This window comes from Curcuma longa, chromosome 15 (genome assembly GCF_044706935.1).
Source record: "Curcuma longa cultivar G26 ecotype Majalengka, Jawa Barat chromosome 15, ITB_CL_G26_1.1, whole genome shotgun sequence".
Lineage (NCBI taxonomy): Eukaryota > Viridiplantae > Streptophyta > Magnoliopsida > Zingiberales > Zingiberaceae > Curcuma > Curcuma longa.
The window spans coordinates 1,233,530-1,253,733 of record NC_133875.1 but is presented as its reverse complement, the minus strand read 5'-3'; the positions used below and the strand labels follow the sequence as shown (position 1 = coordinate 1,253,733).

General features: G+C 34.6%; 1 protein-coding gene and 1 pseudogene across 1 annotated transcript; one reads left to right on the top strand and one right to left on the bottom strand.

The window, feature by feature from the left end:
• Positions 1 to 581: 581 nt before the first annotated feature.
• Positions 582 to 16,275, top strand: LOC141846294 (mitochondrial inner membrane protease ATP23-like). The gene is made up of 6 exons (XM_074734305.1): positions 582 to 707; positions 794 to 920; positions 1,023 to 1,147; positions 2,965 to 3,102; positions 3,304 to 3,387; positions 15,884 to 16,275. Exons 2-6 carry the CDS (start codon positions 827 to 829, stop codon positions 16,016 to 16,018), a joined length of 576 nt encoding a protein of 191 aa, XP_074590406.1. The 5' UTR covers positions 582 to 707; positions 794 to 826; the 3' UTR covers positions 16,019 to 16,275.
• Positions 16,276 to 16,298: 23 nt separating this feature from the next.
• The window catches only part of LOC141846293 (actin-related protein 3-like), a 28,521-nt pseudogene continuing 24,615 nt past the window's right edge, over positions 16,299 to 20,204 (bottom strand).

Genomic DNA, 20,204 nt, shown 5'->3' with positions numbered 1-20,204 from the left:
TACAAACATATTTAATAAATTAAAATAGCTTTTAAACATAAACAACATATTAATTATTTGCTACAATATGTAAGGTAATTTTTAAAATATTTGTCAACGTTTAATATTTTTTTCCCAAATTATTCTAAATTTTTATAATTTTTTTATTTTATCATTAAAATGTGCTTTCTTTTCTTCTGTAAAAAGGTGAATCCACCACCTTAGCGGCCCTAAAATGTGCTTTCTGTAGTAATGTAGATGATAACTTTAGATGAATAAAAACATATATATCTCAACTTCATAAAAGTATTTTATGGTAAAATATAAATTTTACCATGGTTTTAACATTAATAATTTCTAAAATATATTTTAAAAATTAAATATTAAGACTATTTCAGATTAATTAACTCATTTATTATTTAACTTAATTCATGTATTTATTTTCCATAAACATCAACTTATTTATATTCAAAACTTACTTAAATTTAAATTCTCAAAATTACTAATTAAATAATGTATATGTATATATTTTTTTATTTTTTTAAAAAAATATATATATACCAAGAGGGCTTAGGGTTTATTTATTTAATTTTTTAGAATCCCTAAAAAGTAGCTAGGTATTCCATCCAGCGGAGCCTCTCCGGTCGGCAGCGGCGTCTCTCCGGTGGGCAGCGGCGCCTCTCCAGCCTTCCATAGTTGTTGCAGCCGGAGCCTGTCAAGTTCTGCCAGTCAGCTCTAAGAACCTTAAAAAGATGAGTTTTTTTTCTTGCCCTGGTTCTGCCAGTGGTTCACAGCGCAGAGTCTCCTTGAACAGGCGAAAGTTATCGGAGGGCGGTGAGCAGGCTTAATGGACGGTGCCGAGGAGGGCATGTCTTCCACTGGCGCCGGCGGCAGCATGTCGCACAAGGAATGCGTCGACGGCATCACCAAAAGCCTCCAACGTAAGTTCTTCGCACTCTAGCGATTGCGAAAGCTCGTCTCGTGATTCAAGGCCAAATGGGTTAATTTGTTTCATTGTTAATTTTTGCGGGTGTTGTAATCAGATCCTACGGTGAGGTTTCTGAGGGAGAAGATGGAACAGGCAGGTTGCCCCGTGTGGGGGCGCCTTCTCATGGCCATCACATGCAAAGGACAGACCTCCGCAGGTGGCTATTCCAGTGGACGCGGGGTAGCTTATATTCAAAATAAAAATTGAACTTTTACTTCGTTTCATTCTACAGCAACACTAGATATCATGCATCTTTCCTCATCAATTGATGTGTTTTGGTATTCATGATACAAAATTGCATTCTTCTGCATTGTTACGATGTGCAAATTAACTGATTACTATTAAGTGCATTGTTTAAGCTTGGGTTCTAGTCCTGAATGCTACTGGTCAATTTACACTCTCTTCCAAGTTCCTAGAGAAGGCCTTTGGCTTTTAGAGTTGCATGAACCAATTTTTGGCTGATATCATAAGTCGTGGAAATTTATACTCATTTGAGTGTGGAGAATGTTTCGTTTACACTCACTGCTTATGGTGACCTATTTATTGGATCAATGCCTCCCCCCTTAAACACAATCTCAGCCTTCTTTTTTTTCCCAATTGTAGAGTCATATCAGTTGTATCTCATGCCTTGATTTTATTTCTTCGTCAAGATTACATCGTGAACTCAATTTTATTTAATGCTAGAGTGGCTTTGCCACAAGCTATGAACAAAAAACAAACACATTTTATTGACATTTAACATTTTGGCCCAGTGCATGAAGCTCTAGTCAATGTGGGGTCCCGGGAAAGGATGGAATCACATTAGATCTATTACATGCAACCTTATCCTATATTGCAAGAGAGGCTGCTTCCAGACTTACCCATGACCACAAGGTCACAAGACAACAACTTTATTGACAATAATAATAAAATGAATTATGATTGTATTCCCTTTCACTTTAATATGTATACAACTTCGGTAAGATAAATTCGAAAATCTTTGAAAACGAAGACTTCTTATGGAAAATTGGATGAGTTTTAGTAACACTTGTTAGAAGACTGTCATAATTTGGTAGGCTAAATAATGGATTTTAATTTCATAAGCTTATTGTAGCAAGTCATTGAGCGTTAAAGAGTATAATTGATACCAAAGTTTTTAATAGATTACATCTATGGGAGTGTATACATATAAAATCATGCAAAAATGAAGGATGACATGATCAGATTGTTGTTGCCAACTTGTATTGGTCTTGGTACTAGTTGTCTTCAATACAATCATGTTCCGAGTTGTGACCAAGAAATTCAAGAATGGTAATAAAGCTAATCTTTAAATTTCTTATGCAAATTGGGCTGTAGGAATGTATGCTATAAATTCGTCAAAGGTGTGAATGCACGGAAGAAAATCTTCTCGTTGTTATCTGAATGATCAAAAAGGTTGTCTAGTAGGACTATTCATTCTGCATCCAATATTCCAACTGTAACACAAGGCTTTGTAACAAAATTGCATTCATGTTTCTATCGTCAAATGATTGAGTGAAATGTCTATTGATTGCCTTTTTGTTCTGGACCACTACGATTTGGTAAGAATGGAGTATGGTTATGAGATTTTATGCAGTGCTCTTGGTCAAAATTCTTTGAGTAGTTCATTATTGCCTATGCGTTTGATGTTCTTGTTTTGTTTTAATATTGGGACTTGATTTGTAGAAAGGTTTCTTATTTTTCTGCAAATACTGCAGATCTTCAAAATATCTGCTTGTAGTTATTTTACTCATTAAACATGTGCTCTAATAATTATCTTGATTGACTCGGTGATATTCCAAGTTGTACTCGTTGAACTTGCAATTTTGATTTAACTCGTTACACTTTTTCTTTGTAACTTAAATGGATGGCATGACTGTTGCCAAATTTTGTTTTGTTTTGTTTATACATTAATTAATGACTTTGTCTCAACATTTTTTTTTACTTTTAGCTGTATTGCATGTACCACCTTAATTTACTCTGTTATTTTTGTATTGCAGATAACAATTTGTTGTAATCATATGTCTTTCCAAAATGAGATAGATCAAGTTATTATTCACGAGTTAATCCATGCCTATGATGATTGTCGGGCAAAAAATTTGGACTGGACAAATTGTGCTCATCATGCTTGTTCTGAGGTACAATATTATTGGGTGCTAAAATTACTGACTTGTACTTGCGAACTTCATGAGATTTGATTAGTTGCTGAACATCAGAATGTGAGAGCATAATTTCTTACAATGTTTGTTTTGTAACATGAATAATATCTATACATCAAGTTTTCAGGATCCACGTTTTCTTAAAATATTGCATGTGAGTGATATTCTTCTTTTTTCTAGATTCGTGCTAATCACCTGAGTGGAGATTGCCATTACAAGCGAGAGTTGTTGCGTGGATTTTTAAAAATACGAGGCCATGAACAAGTGAGTTTATCTTACTCTAGAACTTGTAAAAAATAGTTATTATGCCATTACAACTACTATAGTGGATTTTGCAGGATCTATTTGTTTTAGAATATTATGAAATTGCGCATCTATATAACTATAGTTACTTGGATGTTGGGATATTAAGTAATACAACAACAATCAAGTCTTATCCCACTAGATGAGATCGGCTATATGGATCCTTCTATACTATTAGTCTCTATCCCCTACTATATTATCATCTATATTTAAATAAATTTTATCTTATTTTATTATTACTAATCAAATCTTTTTTGGTCTTCTTCTTCCTTGTTTGATGTGTATATTTGTCATAGTTTCACATCATCAAATTGGATCATTTATTAATCATCTAAATATATGTCTGTACCATCTTAAATATGCCTTTCGGAGTTTTCCCTCAATAGGTGCAACCTTTACTTCCTCTCTAATATTCTTATTTTATTTTGTCCATTCTCGTATATTGGCACATCCACTTTTAACATCCTCATCTCTTCAACTCTTATCTTCTACTTATGTGCTCGAGCCATAGTTTAACATTTAGCTCTATATAACATAGCATGCCTAACTGTTATTTTGTAGAAGTTTTAGAGGTACTTAACAAGCAAGTAGAACACTCGATGCTCTCTTTTATTTCAACCACAAAAATGATCCTAAATACTTAAAACTCTTAGTTTCAAACAACTCGTTGATCTTCTATTTTAACAATTGTTTCATTATATTTAATATTGTTAAACTTAAATTCATATATTTTATCTTTATTCTACTAAATCTAAAATCTTTCACTTCCTACGATTTTTGTTAAAATTTGAATTTAACATTTATTCTTTCACGTGTCTCATCTGACAAAATAATATTATCTGCAAACAACATGTACCATGGTACCATGTCTTTTATGTTTCCAATGAATTCGTCCATGATTAATGTAAAAAGATAGAGATTTAAAGTTGATAATTGATGTAATCCTATCTTTATGAGAAATACTTCGGTTAATCTGCTTGAAATCTTTACTCTTATTGTTACATTCTCATACAGATCCTTAATCAGTTCCATATACACTATGCTAATACCTTTCTTTTCTAGAATTCTCTAGATAATTTCTCTTGTGATTCTATCCTAAGCTTTTTCTAAGTCAACGAATATTATGTGTAAATCGTACTTTCATTCTCGATATTTTTTAATTAGTTGTCCGACCTAAAAATTTATTAGAATATTGATGAAAATACCACTTTCATTATTTTTTATTTCCTCATCATTCAATAGTACCTTATTACATTCATCTTTAATGTATTTTATTTGGATAAGATTTTTTGTCTTTCTCTCTCTCACTTTAGCCATTTTATAAATATCCCTTTTCCGTTTTTTTTTTGTATTTAGTTGTTGATATAAACGTTCAAAAATTTCATTCTTGATTTTATTTATTACTTTCTTGGCTTTTTTTAGCTTATACTTTTTGAAGTTTTCTCATACTTATATAAGTTGTTTTTCTTTCACTTTCTCATTCCACCATCAAGATTCTTTACTTAGTGGTGTACGTCCCTTTGACTTATCGAGTATACTCTTGGTTATCATTTTCAACTTTAATGTCATCTTATCCCATATCTTATTTGAGTCGTCATATATTTCTCTTAATACTTGTACTCTTATCTTCTCCTTAAATATATTTTACTTCTCATCTTTTAATTTCTACCACTTAATTCTAAGAGTCGTGCATATTTTTTCTATTGATATTATATTTTGATGCATATCCAATACTACTAACTTATGTTAGACATTTAAATTTTCTGAGGGATAATTTTACTATCTTTATAAATCTTTCTATTCTTATTTTTAACCATAGTTATTTAAGGCATGAGATATTTAAAAGCACATATATGCTATGGCGTCCAAGCGTATATGCGTTATTGAAGTGAGACGTTCTGGGTAAAAATTTTTACAATTTAAACATATATAAAAAATTTCTGTTAAAATATTTTACTAATCAAATTATAGTCAATAAAATGTTAAACAATAATGTAAATATAAAATTTACTAATAAATAAACATGTTATGCACATAATTCAAAATAATTTTTTTTCAAATATTTAAATCATCGAAATCTTCATCATCTTTTTCGAACATATCATTATCATCATCATTAGATGTTTCGGATTTATATAATTGAATTTTCATTGGTTTCCTCAAGATCGATTTCTTCCTCCTTTCACAAAGCGCACAGGTGCAAGAGACTTACTTGATTGCACCTTATGCTTAGGCGTAGTCATGTAAGAGCCTTTAATAACTATGTTCCTAACTATACAAAGTCATTTTATGATTCATTATTTTCATATTTGAATATGACTAAGTCTTTTTTCTTGAAAAACGTATTAGTTCGTATACGCTCATATGCTACTGTAAAATCTAATATAATTCTTCCTTCATTTTTTTCCCCAATTCATAACTCTCATATTCTTCATTTTTCATTTTGACATGCCCATTTGATCTTTTTTTATTAAAATCATTTCGTTTGATGGAATATTTTGTAATATCTCATCTAATTTGTTCCAAAATGAGAAATGATACACTACCTGAAAATGCAGTATGAAAATGCAGCATGATACACTACACTACATGGATGTGGGACCCAGATCTATAGTGTATCATGCTGCGTTTTCATGTTGCATTTTCATGTAGTGTATCATTTCTCTTCCAAAATATAGATTTAATGTCTTTATCTAATCTTACTTGAGGTGCATATATGCTAATTACATTAATAGTTTTTTTCGTTTATCTGTCATTACTATCTTGAGAACTATAGTCCTATTTCATTAAAATGCAGCATGATACACTACACTACATGGATGTGGGACCCATATCTATAGTGTATCATGCTGCTGTTGCATTTTCATGTAGTGTATCATTTCTCTTCCAAGATATAGATTTAATGTCTTTATCTAATCTTACTTGAGGTGCATATATGCTAACTACATTAATAGTTTTTTTCGTCATTACTATCTGTCATTACTATCTTGAGAACTATAGTCCTATTTCCCTTTCTGACTATTCTTACGACTTCATTATTTAATTAATTATCTATAATAATATTGACTCTATTTTTTATTTTACTCCTTATTATGTACTATAATTTAAAACCCGGGTACTTTATCATCTTTGTCTTTTCTTCTATTTATTTTGTCTCTTGTACACACAAATAGTAATTCTTCTTTTAATTATCTTATCTACTACCTTATCTATCATTTGATTAGTTTAGCATAATTACTCATGTAATTTAATTGATCATGGTTCTCATGACAGTTCAAATTCTTTTTAAGGGACTATCCTAGTTTTCCATATTTTTGTGTATTTATAGTTATTTCTTAGTTATTATCTTTTCATCAATAAGTTTCAATAGGGAATAAACAAAATAGATAAATAACTAGAATATAAAAGGGTAGTAATATAGCAGAAGCTGTCAAGCAATAAAAGGAGACAAGGTATATAACTATTTTTTTTTTCGAATAAAGTTACAATTAAACTCATGGTATCCATTCATCAAATTAATGCACGTGATAAATTTTGGAAACAAGCAGGAACATCCACATTGGCTCGTGCTGTAAGACAACTCTAGACTCCTCTAACTGGTGGATCTATTAGGACACATCAAGAGAAAACATGTCACAACTCAGATATAATATCAAAGATAAGGTAAAAAGATAAACTAGGGGCACCAAATTTATTTATTTTATACGAGTTTACTAGGCATTCAACTAAGGTGATGCCTTCTATATAAGTTATGGGGTACCCAACACTAACAAAGAGGTTTAAAATTGAAATTTAAATTGTAATGCACTAAAAGAGAAGGAAACAAACTCAAGAAAACCTCTTCAACAATTTCTAATTTTCATATTTAAGAAACAACCTAGACTATTTATCATCCACCATCATCTTTACAAATATCATACATTAAAGGGAAGGAAATACATTCTAAGAGAAGGAAAGAAAGGAAAATAATGAAGATTATATTTTGCAAAATGTAACATCTTTATAGAGGAGATCAAAGTGAATACGTCGCGTCTAACTTGCTAGTCTCCTCATACATTTTAATTTCTCAATGATTAAAAATAATAAGGAGTTCGGTGCACGAAACTCCCGCCAATATTTGATTGACCTGTTGAGTTTTATAATATTAGGTTTTGAGTTTATAGAGGAGTTTTAGGTAACCTATTTGATTGATTCCTATGATTAGGTCTTATTTCTTTTAATCAAGATGCCGAAATTTATTCCATTATTTCTTTTTTCTTTCTCTTGAATGTATGACATTTGTAAAGGTGATGGTGGATGATCACTAGTATAGGGTTGTTTGTTAAATATGAAGATGACATATTGTTAAAGCGTTTTTCTCGAGTTTGTCTTTTTTTTATGCATCACAATTTAAATTTCAGTTTTAAACCTCTTTGTTAGTGTTACTTAACTCATCACTCGCAGAGAAGCCTTAACCCTAGTCGAATGCCTGATAAACTTATATATAAAAAAGAAAATAGTGTGTTGCCACTTGTAGTTTATCTTTTTACCTTTGGTATTATATTTTGGTTGGGACATATGTTTTCTCTAGAAGTGTCCTAACAAATTCACCAATTGGAATAGAGTTATTTTAGGGTGAGCTGATGTGATTTGATCCCCTAGTCAGGTGGGTGTTTTTGCTTGTTTCTAAACATTTATGTTGGGCATGATTTAATTTGTTGGGACTTATTGATGAACAGATGATTACCAAGAATTAACTACAAAAAAGAGTATGGAAACTTAGGTAGTCTCTGTAAAAAAATTTGAATTACCATGAGAATCCACAACAACAACAATCAAGTTTTGTCCCTCTAAGTGGGATTGATTATATGGATCCTTTTATGCCATATGACTCTATCTCCTAATATATTATCATCTATATTTAAATAAAATTTATCCTATTTTATCATTGCTAATCAAGTCTTTTTTGATACTTTTCCTCACTTAATGCATGAGAATCATAATGAATTAAATTATATAATTAATTATTTTAAACTAATAAAAAATAGATAAATTATACAATAAAGCTTTGACTTTATGTTCAGAAGAAGTTGCGCGAATACTTAAACTAAATGAAATACTAAATGCAATGTTTAGTCTATAGAGTTTTGGATCCACATTTCATAAGGGTTGCCTTACTACTTAGATTGAATTAAGAATCAAATAAATTATTATAAAAGGGCTCTTGGGTTTTTTCATGCATTTGTAGGCTTTAACCATATTACATGAGTTGCTTTTTTCATTGGGTGGATTACAAGTTCATCCTTTCTTGTGTGAGGTGCATTTTGGGTGGATTATAAGTCAATTCACAAAATGCACTATATATATATATATATAGACACCATTCACACATGATGCACTTCATTTTTAGTGGATTGTGAGTCATTCACTCACTTGTATATATGATGCATCTTTATCATGTGAATTACGGATTAGTCACCTTCTATTTCATATTTATATATGATACACTTTCATATCAAGTGAATTGTGGGTAATTCACTTTTATATACGATGCATCTTTCAACGAGTGGATTGTGAGTTGTTTATCCTCTTTAGAAATTATGTTGAATCTTATGTAGAATAAGGAAAATGTATAACATTGTAAAAGAGGAAAAATAAGGGAGATAATGAAACTATTTAAAAAAGGAATAAAGAACAATGAGAAATGATTCATGAACATGAAAATGGTAATTAGTAATTTGTAGAGATTTGTTGCTGCCTTCTATGATTTGCTCAATTCTTTCCGACATAAAAGAATTTCCTTACCATTAAACTTACCCTTACGGCTTAGGAATTAGTAAAACTTTCACGCTCACCCGACTGGCAACGACCTCTCCTTTGAGGACTTATGTTACTCGGCGGTCTTTTGCGATCAGTTAACTTCTTCGGTCGCTTTATCAGGCAAATTTATTAGTAAAGATTCCTATTTCTAAGCATTTCAAATGAAAAATTAGACCATTTGAAGAATATCTTCGAGTGAGTTCTTCAGGCTTACCGCCTTACACACTTACTAGCCTTGAGGAAATCCGTACCAAGGATGTTTATCGGGTCTCCACCTTCTGATCTTGTGATTCTTTCTTCAGAAATGGCCTTTATTTTTCTAGAAAAGCTTTTAAATATGTATGAGCATATAAGAGACTTGTATGAAATTTTCCCTTACCTCCACCTTGAATATAGAAATTTTAGCCTGCCATAGAGCTTAGTTTTAAACCAAGCTCTGATACCAAATAAAGGATCGACTTCCCGGAAATTTGAATAAAAATTCAAGACTCTGCTTAGAATTTTATTCTTCCAGAAAGATTTACAAATTCTAAGGCAGGATGCAAACTAGGATGCAAACTCAAACTCACAAACTTCAGAATAGATCACTTGGTAGTGCTCAAGTGTGTCTAAACTGATTACACTCGACTCCTTAAATAGGCGAGAAGAGATTGTGATATGCATGAAGCGGGTGCTCATTGGGCCCCATCGTCCTTCATACTTATCACTCCCTATCTGCCATATACATTTCTTCTCTCCTAAGGAAGACAGCTGTAAGCACTTTGAGCGGCTCCCCGGGGCTCAGCTCTCAGTGTCAGCGAATAAAGCAAACTTAATAATGCATAAAGTACAATAATTCACATAAAGAGAGAAGCGGAGGACGATTTGATTCCTTGCTTTAAAGATTTGGGTCCATCACGCTTCATGGGCGAATCTGCTTTATCTCCATACCTATCCTTTTCATTCTTTCAACCAGGTTCCAAAGATCCCTGCGATTTTGCTTTAACTCCGGTAAACTCTTTTTCCAGTAATTTTGATCACTTGGCTGAGGTCTTTGCGCACATTGAGGGAGTAAATCCCTTCTTCCTCCTTCTGCGTTTGACCGATGTGAGAAATCCACTTCCTTCATTTGCAAGATTAACTCCATCTCGTTCAGGCTATGCAAAATATTCTGTAGGGCCCGCTCCTCGATGCTTGCCATCTCGTTCCTTTTGTCATGCTCCTTCTGAGCCCCGGGGAGCCGCTCAAAGTGCTTACAGCTGTCTTCCTTAGGAGTGAAGAAATGTATATGGCAGATAGGGAGTGATAAGTATGAAGGACGATGGGGCCCAATGAGCACCCGCTTCCTGCATATCACAATCTCTTCTCGCCTATTTAAGGAGTCGAGTGTAATCAGTTTAGACACACTTGAGCACTACCAAGTGATCTATTTTGAAGTTTGTGAGTTTGAGTTTGCATCCTAGTTTGCATCCTACCTTAGAATTTGTAAATCTTTCTGGAAGAATAAAATTCTAAACAGAGTCTTGAATTTTTATTCAGATTTCCGAGAAGTCGATCCTTTATTTGGTATCAGAGCTTGGTTTAAAACTAAGCTCTATGGTAGGCTAAAATTTCTATATTCAAGGTGGAGGTAAGGAAAAATTTCATACAAGTCTCTTATATGCTCATACATATTTAAAAGCTTTTCCAGAAAAATAAAAGCCATTTCTGAAGAAAGAATCACAAGATCAGAAGGTGGAGACCCGATAAACATCCTTGGTACGGATTTCCTCAAGGCTAGTAAGTGTGTAAGGAGGAAAATAAAGGAGATGGATCTTCTGTCAAAAGTCACCCTTAAACATTTCTGTGTCCTTGAAGAAGAAAATAGAATTCTTAGGAAGGAAGTAGCTCAGCTACGGACTTCTGTAAGAAGTTTGGAAAAAGACTTTGTGTCAAACAGACCTCTGACTAAAACGGAAGTGAGAAGTCTAGTTACTGAAATTTCTAAACAACCGAAGTTGATAGAAGAAGAAGCTGTTAAATTGAGTGAAGAGTTAAGACAAAGTGTGAGAAAGGTAGAAGGTGTGTTGCAAGAAGTTAAAAGGCTAATAGGTGGATGACAGATTTAACTAAGCAGTTGGAAGATAATAATTACTTGAAGGCCTTAAAAGCAACAGAAAGTATTGAAACTCCTGCAAAAGGATTTGCGAAACCTAGTGAACACTTAGCCTCAAACTTTGATTTGCTGAAGGTTGTAATTAAACAGAATAATACATTAATCTCTTTGTTGATATCTCAAGGAGAGTTGATACAGGAATTACGAGATCAGGTTGAGAAGCTAAAGAAGCAGCAACAGCAACCTCCTCCAGAAGCTCCTTCAAAAGAGCTTGAAGTATCAATTGAGCAACTGACAAAAAGGCTTTCAGGCCTTAATTTGGGAGGTGAGGCAATAATTCCTAAAAAGAAGGGCTCTATTCTAGTCTACAAGAATCCTTCAGATATCTTGGAAGCAGAGAAAAGAAAGTTAAAATGACTTCCAGACCACCGGCGGTTACTACTACTACAACTCAAGTACCTACCGCTGAAGACCAGATCAGGGATTATCGGCAAAACCAGAGAAGACTGTATAATTTGCAAAGAAGGATAGTTCCAAGTCAGAGAAGATTTAGAAGAACTATAGAAAATCAATTGGATCCAGAAGCACAGCTTGAAATCTCTAGATCTAGAAGAGCAACGAAGGTACCAGCAGAGATTCTTTACTCTGCAGGCTATAGACCAACCCAGCACCAAGTATATCAGCACTACTCGGAAGAAGATGTGCTATGTGTAGAAGATGGACAAGTGGATCTGCCACTTGTAACTACACAGAGTCATAGGACTCTAAGAGAGGCTGGATTTCACCACATCCATGTAGGCCTCCTAATGGTAAGAGTTTATACTCTGCATAGACGTGATGCAGGAACCATGGCACTAATAGTTCTACGGGATACACGATGGCGTGGGGATCGTGCAATCATCGCAACAATGGAGATGGATCTTTCACGAGGAAAATAGAATGGATTCTAAATCAAACAGACCTCTGACTAAAATGGCGATGACTAAAACGGGTCCTTGAAGAAGAAAATTCACATCCTTTCTTATCTTAAAAAATTCATTGAATGATTTTAGCAAGATCATTGATTACTCCACCTCGGAACATTAATTTACTTCATCCGAGATCATTGAATTTTTGTTTCTTGAACGATTAGAATCTAGATCTATAACGTTAGTTATTTAGCAGGTCTCCTAAGTTCCTAACCCCTTTAGGTCTCCTAACCCTAGTGTTCCAATTACTTATAAGATTTGGCGTGCATCTCCGTTATGAACTCTCTTAAGCAAAAGGTAGAATCTGCCGCTCCAACGGTTCCACACGGTCGGCCCCACGATCATCTGTGAGGAGGTAAATCGGGAAGCTGCAGTTGACTACTATGGGGAGGGCATTATCTCGGTTTTGTTGAGATTTGACCCTTTCTCACTTTAATAAGTGTGTCCTGTAGTAACCAACTCAACAATGTCCCAGAGATCCGTTATGAACTCTTAATGATATAAAGGGGCGCTGATGATAAAATAATTTTATGCTATAAAGGTATTACTGGGCTTCCATTCTCTTGTGTAGACAACACTTCTCTTGTGTAGACACCACTACACCTCATTAATAATATTTTTAACGTTTTCACTGTAACTGTCAAGTTGGATTGGACTCGTCAGGTTGACTCATCCGGTCAAACCATTTAGATGCGTTGGATCGAAATTTTATCAATCTATTTTTAGGTCGGTTCAGATGGACCAACATGCCTAGGCTTGCGACCCGTATGGGTTGGCTTATGGTGGGCTTAGGTTGATCCGCGGATTGAGAAAATTTATTTATTTTTAAAATTTGAAATTAAAGTAGAAAACTCAATGGATTAATGAGCTTGATTCGTCTAAATCGCAATTCAAGCTTAAAAATTTCAACTATAATTCAAATTTAAAAATTTTAATATATTTTATATTTTTTTATTTTTTGACATACTCGTGGATTGACTCGTCTATCCCGTAACTTGCCTTGGGTTAGGTTGGGTTGGAGATTTTTCAATCAGCCAAATTGATGGGCCGATCCGTCTCGCTTCGTCATATGATCGATTTCTGATGGATTGACCCGTCCTGTTATAAATTAATCCGTTTGACAGTTTTAGTTTTCACATATCTTTGCTGCTAGGATAAAGTAAAGTCATATTTTGCTTACATATGATTGCATGACATAGCAGTATTCATTGCTTTCTAATTTCACATATAGATATCACTACACCTCATTGATGATATTCTTAATAATTTTATATATTATCGATAATATTTTTGTGTGTAAAACCATGTGTTGTTAAAAAACAATACTGTCATTGAAGTATCCGTTTGTTTTCATACTACATCTACAATTATTAACACATTCACATTATTTGGCATTAGGATAAAATACCTAAAACATGGTTCTACATTAAGCTAAAATTATTCCCAGTATCCAATTGCCCAATTTAATGCATTTAATTGGAATTATGAGTACATAGAAATAATGAGGCAGATGAGTATTATTCACTGGCCTTTAATTCAGTTCTCATGTATTGACATAGCTGCACCTTATAACAATATTCTGCCATTTTCATTTTCATTTATATATATACATATATATTTATTTATTTTGCAGTAGGATAGTATAAAGCAGCATGTTTTGTGAAGACATGAATCTGCATTGTAGAGATAACCATTTGCTTTCAAAGGGGGTAGGGGAATACATGGAGAGGGGTGTCGGGCAGTGACATTGTGAGCGCTGGGGAAGATGAATCAAAGGGGATAGGGGAATACATGGAGAGAGAAAGAGGGAGAGATTTTACTGAGCTAAGCCAATTTACTTGCGCCTCTTGTGTATTAGAAAAAAACATCACCCCATTAAAGAAAACTGCAAGGGAAGACTTGATCGAGGAAGTCATGTGTGACTTTAAAGAAAGTAAAGACCTTCCCTTTAAATGGAAAACATCTTGCTTTCCTTCATCCTATGCTTCTACTAATTATCATTCTCATGGTCCCAATGATATTGAGATTACTTCTGTCCAATCCTTATGGAACACATTGACTTGTTGCATCTTGGGCGACGGTCTATTCGATTCTTGATTTCCATAAGTTCCTCATTCCATGGGGCATTCAGAGGTATTCCTTTAGTCCTCATTTAGGTTGGTGCTTATCAAACCCTCTGGCTTCAGCATCATGCACTTTGGGCTAGCTGACTACTGCCCACAAAGTAAGCTTCAGAAACTCATAGTGAATTCTTTGACAATAGCAATTTCTCCTATTAACAAATGAGCAAACTATCAGTGTGCTATCCCTCACAATCTTGCCTAAAAGACTCAATACATCAGGCATCCAAATCCCATATAAGGCCATTCGAGGATTGGAAGCACTGATATGATTCGAGAGGTCTGTACTTTGATCATATCTATCTATGTTCAAGTTCTTTGGGGCTTGCACCTTTTGTATTTCCAAGATGAAAGGTGTTCTAATCTCTAAGCTCTTCACTTTTGATCACCTTAGACTTTTCCCTTCACATCTGTTCCTTAAACCAACTATTTCGCAATGTCGGAACATTCTTTTCTTTCGTCCTTAGGCGCTTGAATTCTTCTTGTTACCCATCAGTTTTGTAGCATCAACTGTTGGTCCTTCCTCTCCGCTTCCATCAATCCAGGAAACACCCTCCCCGTTACTCGTGCAGTAAACTTATGCTAGACTCTTGGTCTACCTTTGGGGCAAACATTGGCTAGGTGAGTCAGTTGGGGCAAACATTGGCTAGGTGAGTCGTAATTGGCCGAACAGCTTGGAGCTCAGTCAAGTTAGTTTGAAGTCTGTCAAAATGATTGTGCTTGCCTGAACTGTATGTGATTCGTCCAAAGTGCAGTTTAGAGGTTGTTCGGGTAACAAAGAAAGTGGTTGAGAATTTAGGTTGATATGGGATTTTAGGATCGATGTGGAGTTTTAGGGAGAGTCGGTAGATCGTGCCAAGGTTGTGAGAAATGAGGAAACAACTACAGAAGGATCTGTGTTGGTGGTTAGCTTTTGCCCTTGAATCACCTAGAGCTTTGGTGATTCACCATCGCTAGTCTGCTAACCCAACCAAAATGTCCCCTTTCATGTAGTAGCTAAACCCTTTTTTATCGGCCAATGTTGGAATGCCGCACGGTTGATCTTTTTCAGTTTGCCCCAACAATGGTTCTCACATGTAGATTCGAGTGATGTTTACGCGTCTGTATTTCGTTTGTCGAACTGAGAGCACACTGATCAAAACTCTAGGCCAATCAGGTTTGGGTCGGTTTAGTTTCAATGAAGTGTACTACCCTAAAATAAGCACTCTTAGCATGAAGGAAATATAGGAAGTAAAAACAAGGGCTTGAAGGATCATTAAAACTGTAGGTATTGTCTTTGATTCTTTCAAGAGTCTCCAGAAAGTAGTACCTGACTCTAAATTATTGTGTTTGTATGAAATTCTGTTTTCTTGTGCCGCAAATCTGTTGTGTCTCGATTACCAATTCTATTATTCAAACCGCATCCATTTTCGTATGCTGTACTCGCATCAATGATCATTTCAATATGCTTCAGACTGGCTATTGTAATTGATATTTGCTTTCTTGGCTTGCTAAAGGAGTGCGTTCGAAGGCGGTCTCTGAAGTCGGTTCAGAGCAATCCCCACTGTTCCGACATCACCGCGAAAGACGCCATCGAGGCAATTTGGGGCATCTGCTACAATGACACTACCCCATTTGACAGGGCACCATAATTCACTTGCAATTCGCTTCCACATGCGAAGATTTATTTCCCCCCTTTTTTTCTCAACGAGGGCGGGTTGATGATACTACATTTACATGAGGAGTTGTTTCCCTTGCTTTGCTTATTTAATCACATCAGAATTTTCCTTTGCTTCTTTGCAAATTCCTTCTTTTCACCTTCAGCATCTGAATAAGAAGCAGGGGAATGTTATCATGTAATCTTTTAATCAATTGGATGTTGCTGAGGTTGAAATTGTTATTCGAAATGCAGCTGATTGAGAGTCTCAATACTTCATACAACTGTGGCTCTAATATTTGAATTTGGCAAAAAAATGAGAGATAAATTGCCCTTAAACGTGAGGTACTCGAAACAGAAACACCATCCGATAAACAGCTGTTGCTAGTTGCTTAGCAGTAAGAAACCAGCTTTAACCTGATCAATGTGACCATTTTCTTATCTCAATACATTCCTTTGAAGACAGGATTAGTTCTGCAAATGCTGGCTCCATACTCTTCGTATTCTGCTTTGGTGTGGCAAGCCTGCACGATCAATCGAACCACCATTAAAAAGCCTTGATTGGAACTGAACGAAGCAATGTATCGCGTATGTAGGTTTAAATGAAAACACAAAACCCTGCTTCATGTTGGCTTCATTTGCACTAAATTAACTATCAAAACAGAAAACAGTCGAAATTCTTTAGATATTTGTAACGAATTCTTTATTATTTTTTTTCTTCAATATTTCATATTGTGGTTAGGAGCAGTCGACTCCAAACAATGAGGTGGAGAGATAAGTACCCCATAGAATTCAGGAGTAGAGGCAAGTATAGAACCTCCAAACCAAACTGCGTATCTCTGGATCGGATGGCTCACAACATTAACTTGAATTGGCTGAGACTGCAGACGAATAATAAAGCACAGTGAGTTTTGAGAACAGGTATTATTTGAAAAAGAATGTAAGAATATCTACTTTTACAACTTCAAGCTGGGCAGCGGAGGCTAAAATCCTAGTGTCGACGATCTTTTTTAAATCTCGTTGCAATCTCCTGTTGAAGTCCTTAAACATGGTCGATCCTCCAGACAGCACCACGTTCTGAGGACAGAAGAAACGTGAAGTTACAGGAAGAAGAGACTTGAACAGTTGGATAAGACAATTCTAACCTTGTACAAAGCTCTTCTAGTGTCAATTGGCGACGACTGGATGCACTTGTCAATGACAGAAGGTAAAGGACTGCTAAAATCACTACTATAAATCTCAGGATGAAAAAAGATCTACAAAATACGAGAGTATAAGAGGAAAATGTCAAAAATTACGTATAACAATGTGTAATGAGCACTAAAACATACTGATACCGGTATAACTCAAGGCTGCTGCGAATTTTCATATGCACAACATAGAGTGTTATATAACACATTAAAAGGTATTTATGTTGAAGCATGACTGTTATGCAATTGTGCACTGTGTTGAAGTATCAATTCCATCCATCCCTAGTCCCATAAGGGAGAGTAGGAACCTTTGAAGGCTTATGTAAAGTAGGCATTTCTCTACCAGGTAAGCAGTTATTGTTAGATGCATCGGGCTATTCCCAACATGAAGATACAATCAGAGAGGGCTCTCCGCATCTTGGGATGGATGACTTGTGACAAAGTGTTTGCATGCAATGGATACTAGCCGATATCGACCCTTCTATGTAAATATAAATCAATAGGGTACCCACAAAATTTGCAGTAGATACTATGCCCATATCGACCCTTCTATGTAAATAGCAACCAACAGAGTTACCCACAAAATTTTAGCTACTCGTACCCACTGAGATGCTTAATATTTGTATCTATCCTATGACAACCCATACCCATTCCATAATATAAGGATCGGGGTACCCATATCTGAATAAATGAGTAGAATACCTATGAGTACTTGCCAAAATTTCACTAGTTATCAAATAGAAAAATCAGTGGTTAGGAATTTTAATTTACATATTTTCTATTTTTTTAGGTACTCTACTCGATTCTTTAGACTCAAACCCATACCACATGCATCTGGGATTTTACTATTCTCCCTAATTTGTCCCGAATCAATTTAATAAGTACAAATGCCAATTTAAATGGGTTGAAAATCTTGGGTATCCACTAATATTCATCCCATTGTCATCTCTACCCTTGTAAAAGAATATAGGAAGAGAATATAATGCGAACTTTTAGTTGATATAATGCACATGATTATTACACAACCTGTATATATTTACGTTTCACCACCTTCTAGTTAATTTTTTTTGCTTTAGTCTTTCAATGACAAAAATACATTTTCATTACTGGACTATGACATTCCAACATGCAAGTTGGTTTGAGAATGAATTCATGGGTCTCATCCTCAAAGCCTAAAAATATAGAGAAACAATAAGGTCTCTTCCATGGGCTGGCTTAGTTGGTTTCTGCATGGAACTACTATAATAAGGTCTAGGGGTCGATTTCCAACGCGTTCGAAATGTCCCACTGATTGCCTCACTCTCTCATGTAGTGGACCACTGGGCCAGGACGAAACCTTCCGTGATTTACCTTCTTTCCAGATCGCTTCAGACAATAATAGAGAGGCCACGGGGTGAGGGTATCACCTTTTGCCATAATAGAGAAACAAATAATTTTTCATAATATACAATTTCATATTCATTTATTTACATGCTAGAGATACTTAAACTTGAAAATTAATTATTTTGATTTAAAAAGCTTAGAATTGTTAGAATGTTAAGAAGTTGCCCAAATGGCTTATGTGTATCCGTATTTTTAACCATCGTGGTGGAATGACAATGCAACTCTTAGAAAGCAAGGTTTTGATGCTAATTGTCATCATCATCATCGTTATCAAACTCAAGATACAAGGTTATCTATACCACAAGTAATATTCATATTGAGATAGTTAGATTGAGGTAGCTATTGGAAGGAAACATGAATAATACATGTGAGATTGTGATCTTGCTCTCTTTCCCTTTCACGTGTTTATATGGAACCATACTTATAATTGTAGAATTACTTAGAAACCAATCTATAACTCCCTAATTCTAGTACACCTAACAATACCCTAAACTCAATAGACTTAAACATATAAAATAATTCCTAATTTTGATAGACTGAAAGCTACATCTCGCCTTAAAATGGACTTGGCTTCTTACCAAGATAAAATACGTAGGGTCAAATAACACTAGCTAGAGGAGGAGAACGAGTAAGTGCTAGTGTATTTTTCTTGTACATATAAAACTCAAATAATTGTTAGCAATATATGCACATATCAAGATCAAAGCCATAATAATATGAAGTGAAAATAAAATAATAAAAGAAAAAACACAACACTAACAAGAGATATAATGTGGTTTAAAACACTTGTTGCTCCAGTGTGACAATCTAAAAACAAAAATCACTAATATGTTCCTTGGAATTTAGCAATGGAGAAAGCTTCACTGAGGATAATACCTCATGAGAATGAGACCTCACAAGGATGAGCCCTCGACCCAACCCAATCGATGGAATTTCCACTCAACTCTCTTTAAAATAATACAAAAAAAAAGGGCAGCCCGATGCACCTAATCGCAGCCTTACCTTGCCTTTGGCATTTCCACTGACCTTTAAGTCTCTTTAAAAAATAATACAATGAAGAGAAAAAAGAGAATACCTCATGCCTCACCCTACAAGATAGAAATCTAACTCCACATGAGAAACGTGAGAAGAAATGTTACCTAAGACAACTTTTAATGTAAGAATAAAATCTTAAACAATCCTTCAAAGCTTGTTAGTAATTTTTTGGCATTTCAGTGAAGAGAGGAATGATTTTGATGTTTCCATGTTTATTCTATGCCAAAAATATTATCAAAATCAACTTTAAAAAGAGGCTCAATAGTTATATTTTTAAAATTGTATCATCCCAAAAAGGTCTCTAATTGGCCCAAAACTAGATGTTATGATGCTGGAAGCCAACATTCAAATATTGAGTGACTTACAAAGATTATGGTTGCCTAAGATAGTTTTGTTCAATAAAAAAAAAAAGTTTTGACAAACCAAACTTGCAAAGTTGTATGTTTGGCTTCTAGGACACGATTCTTGGTTGCTCAACACAAAGTTTAGTTGTCCAATCTTATCTACTGATACTAGGCTCCCTAAATCCTTCATAAGTCGCCTAAATAAGCTCCCTATGTACCATCCCAACCC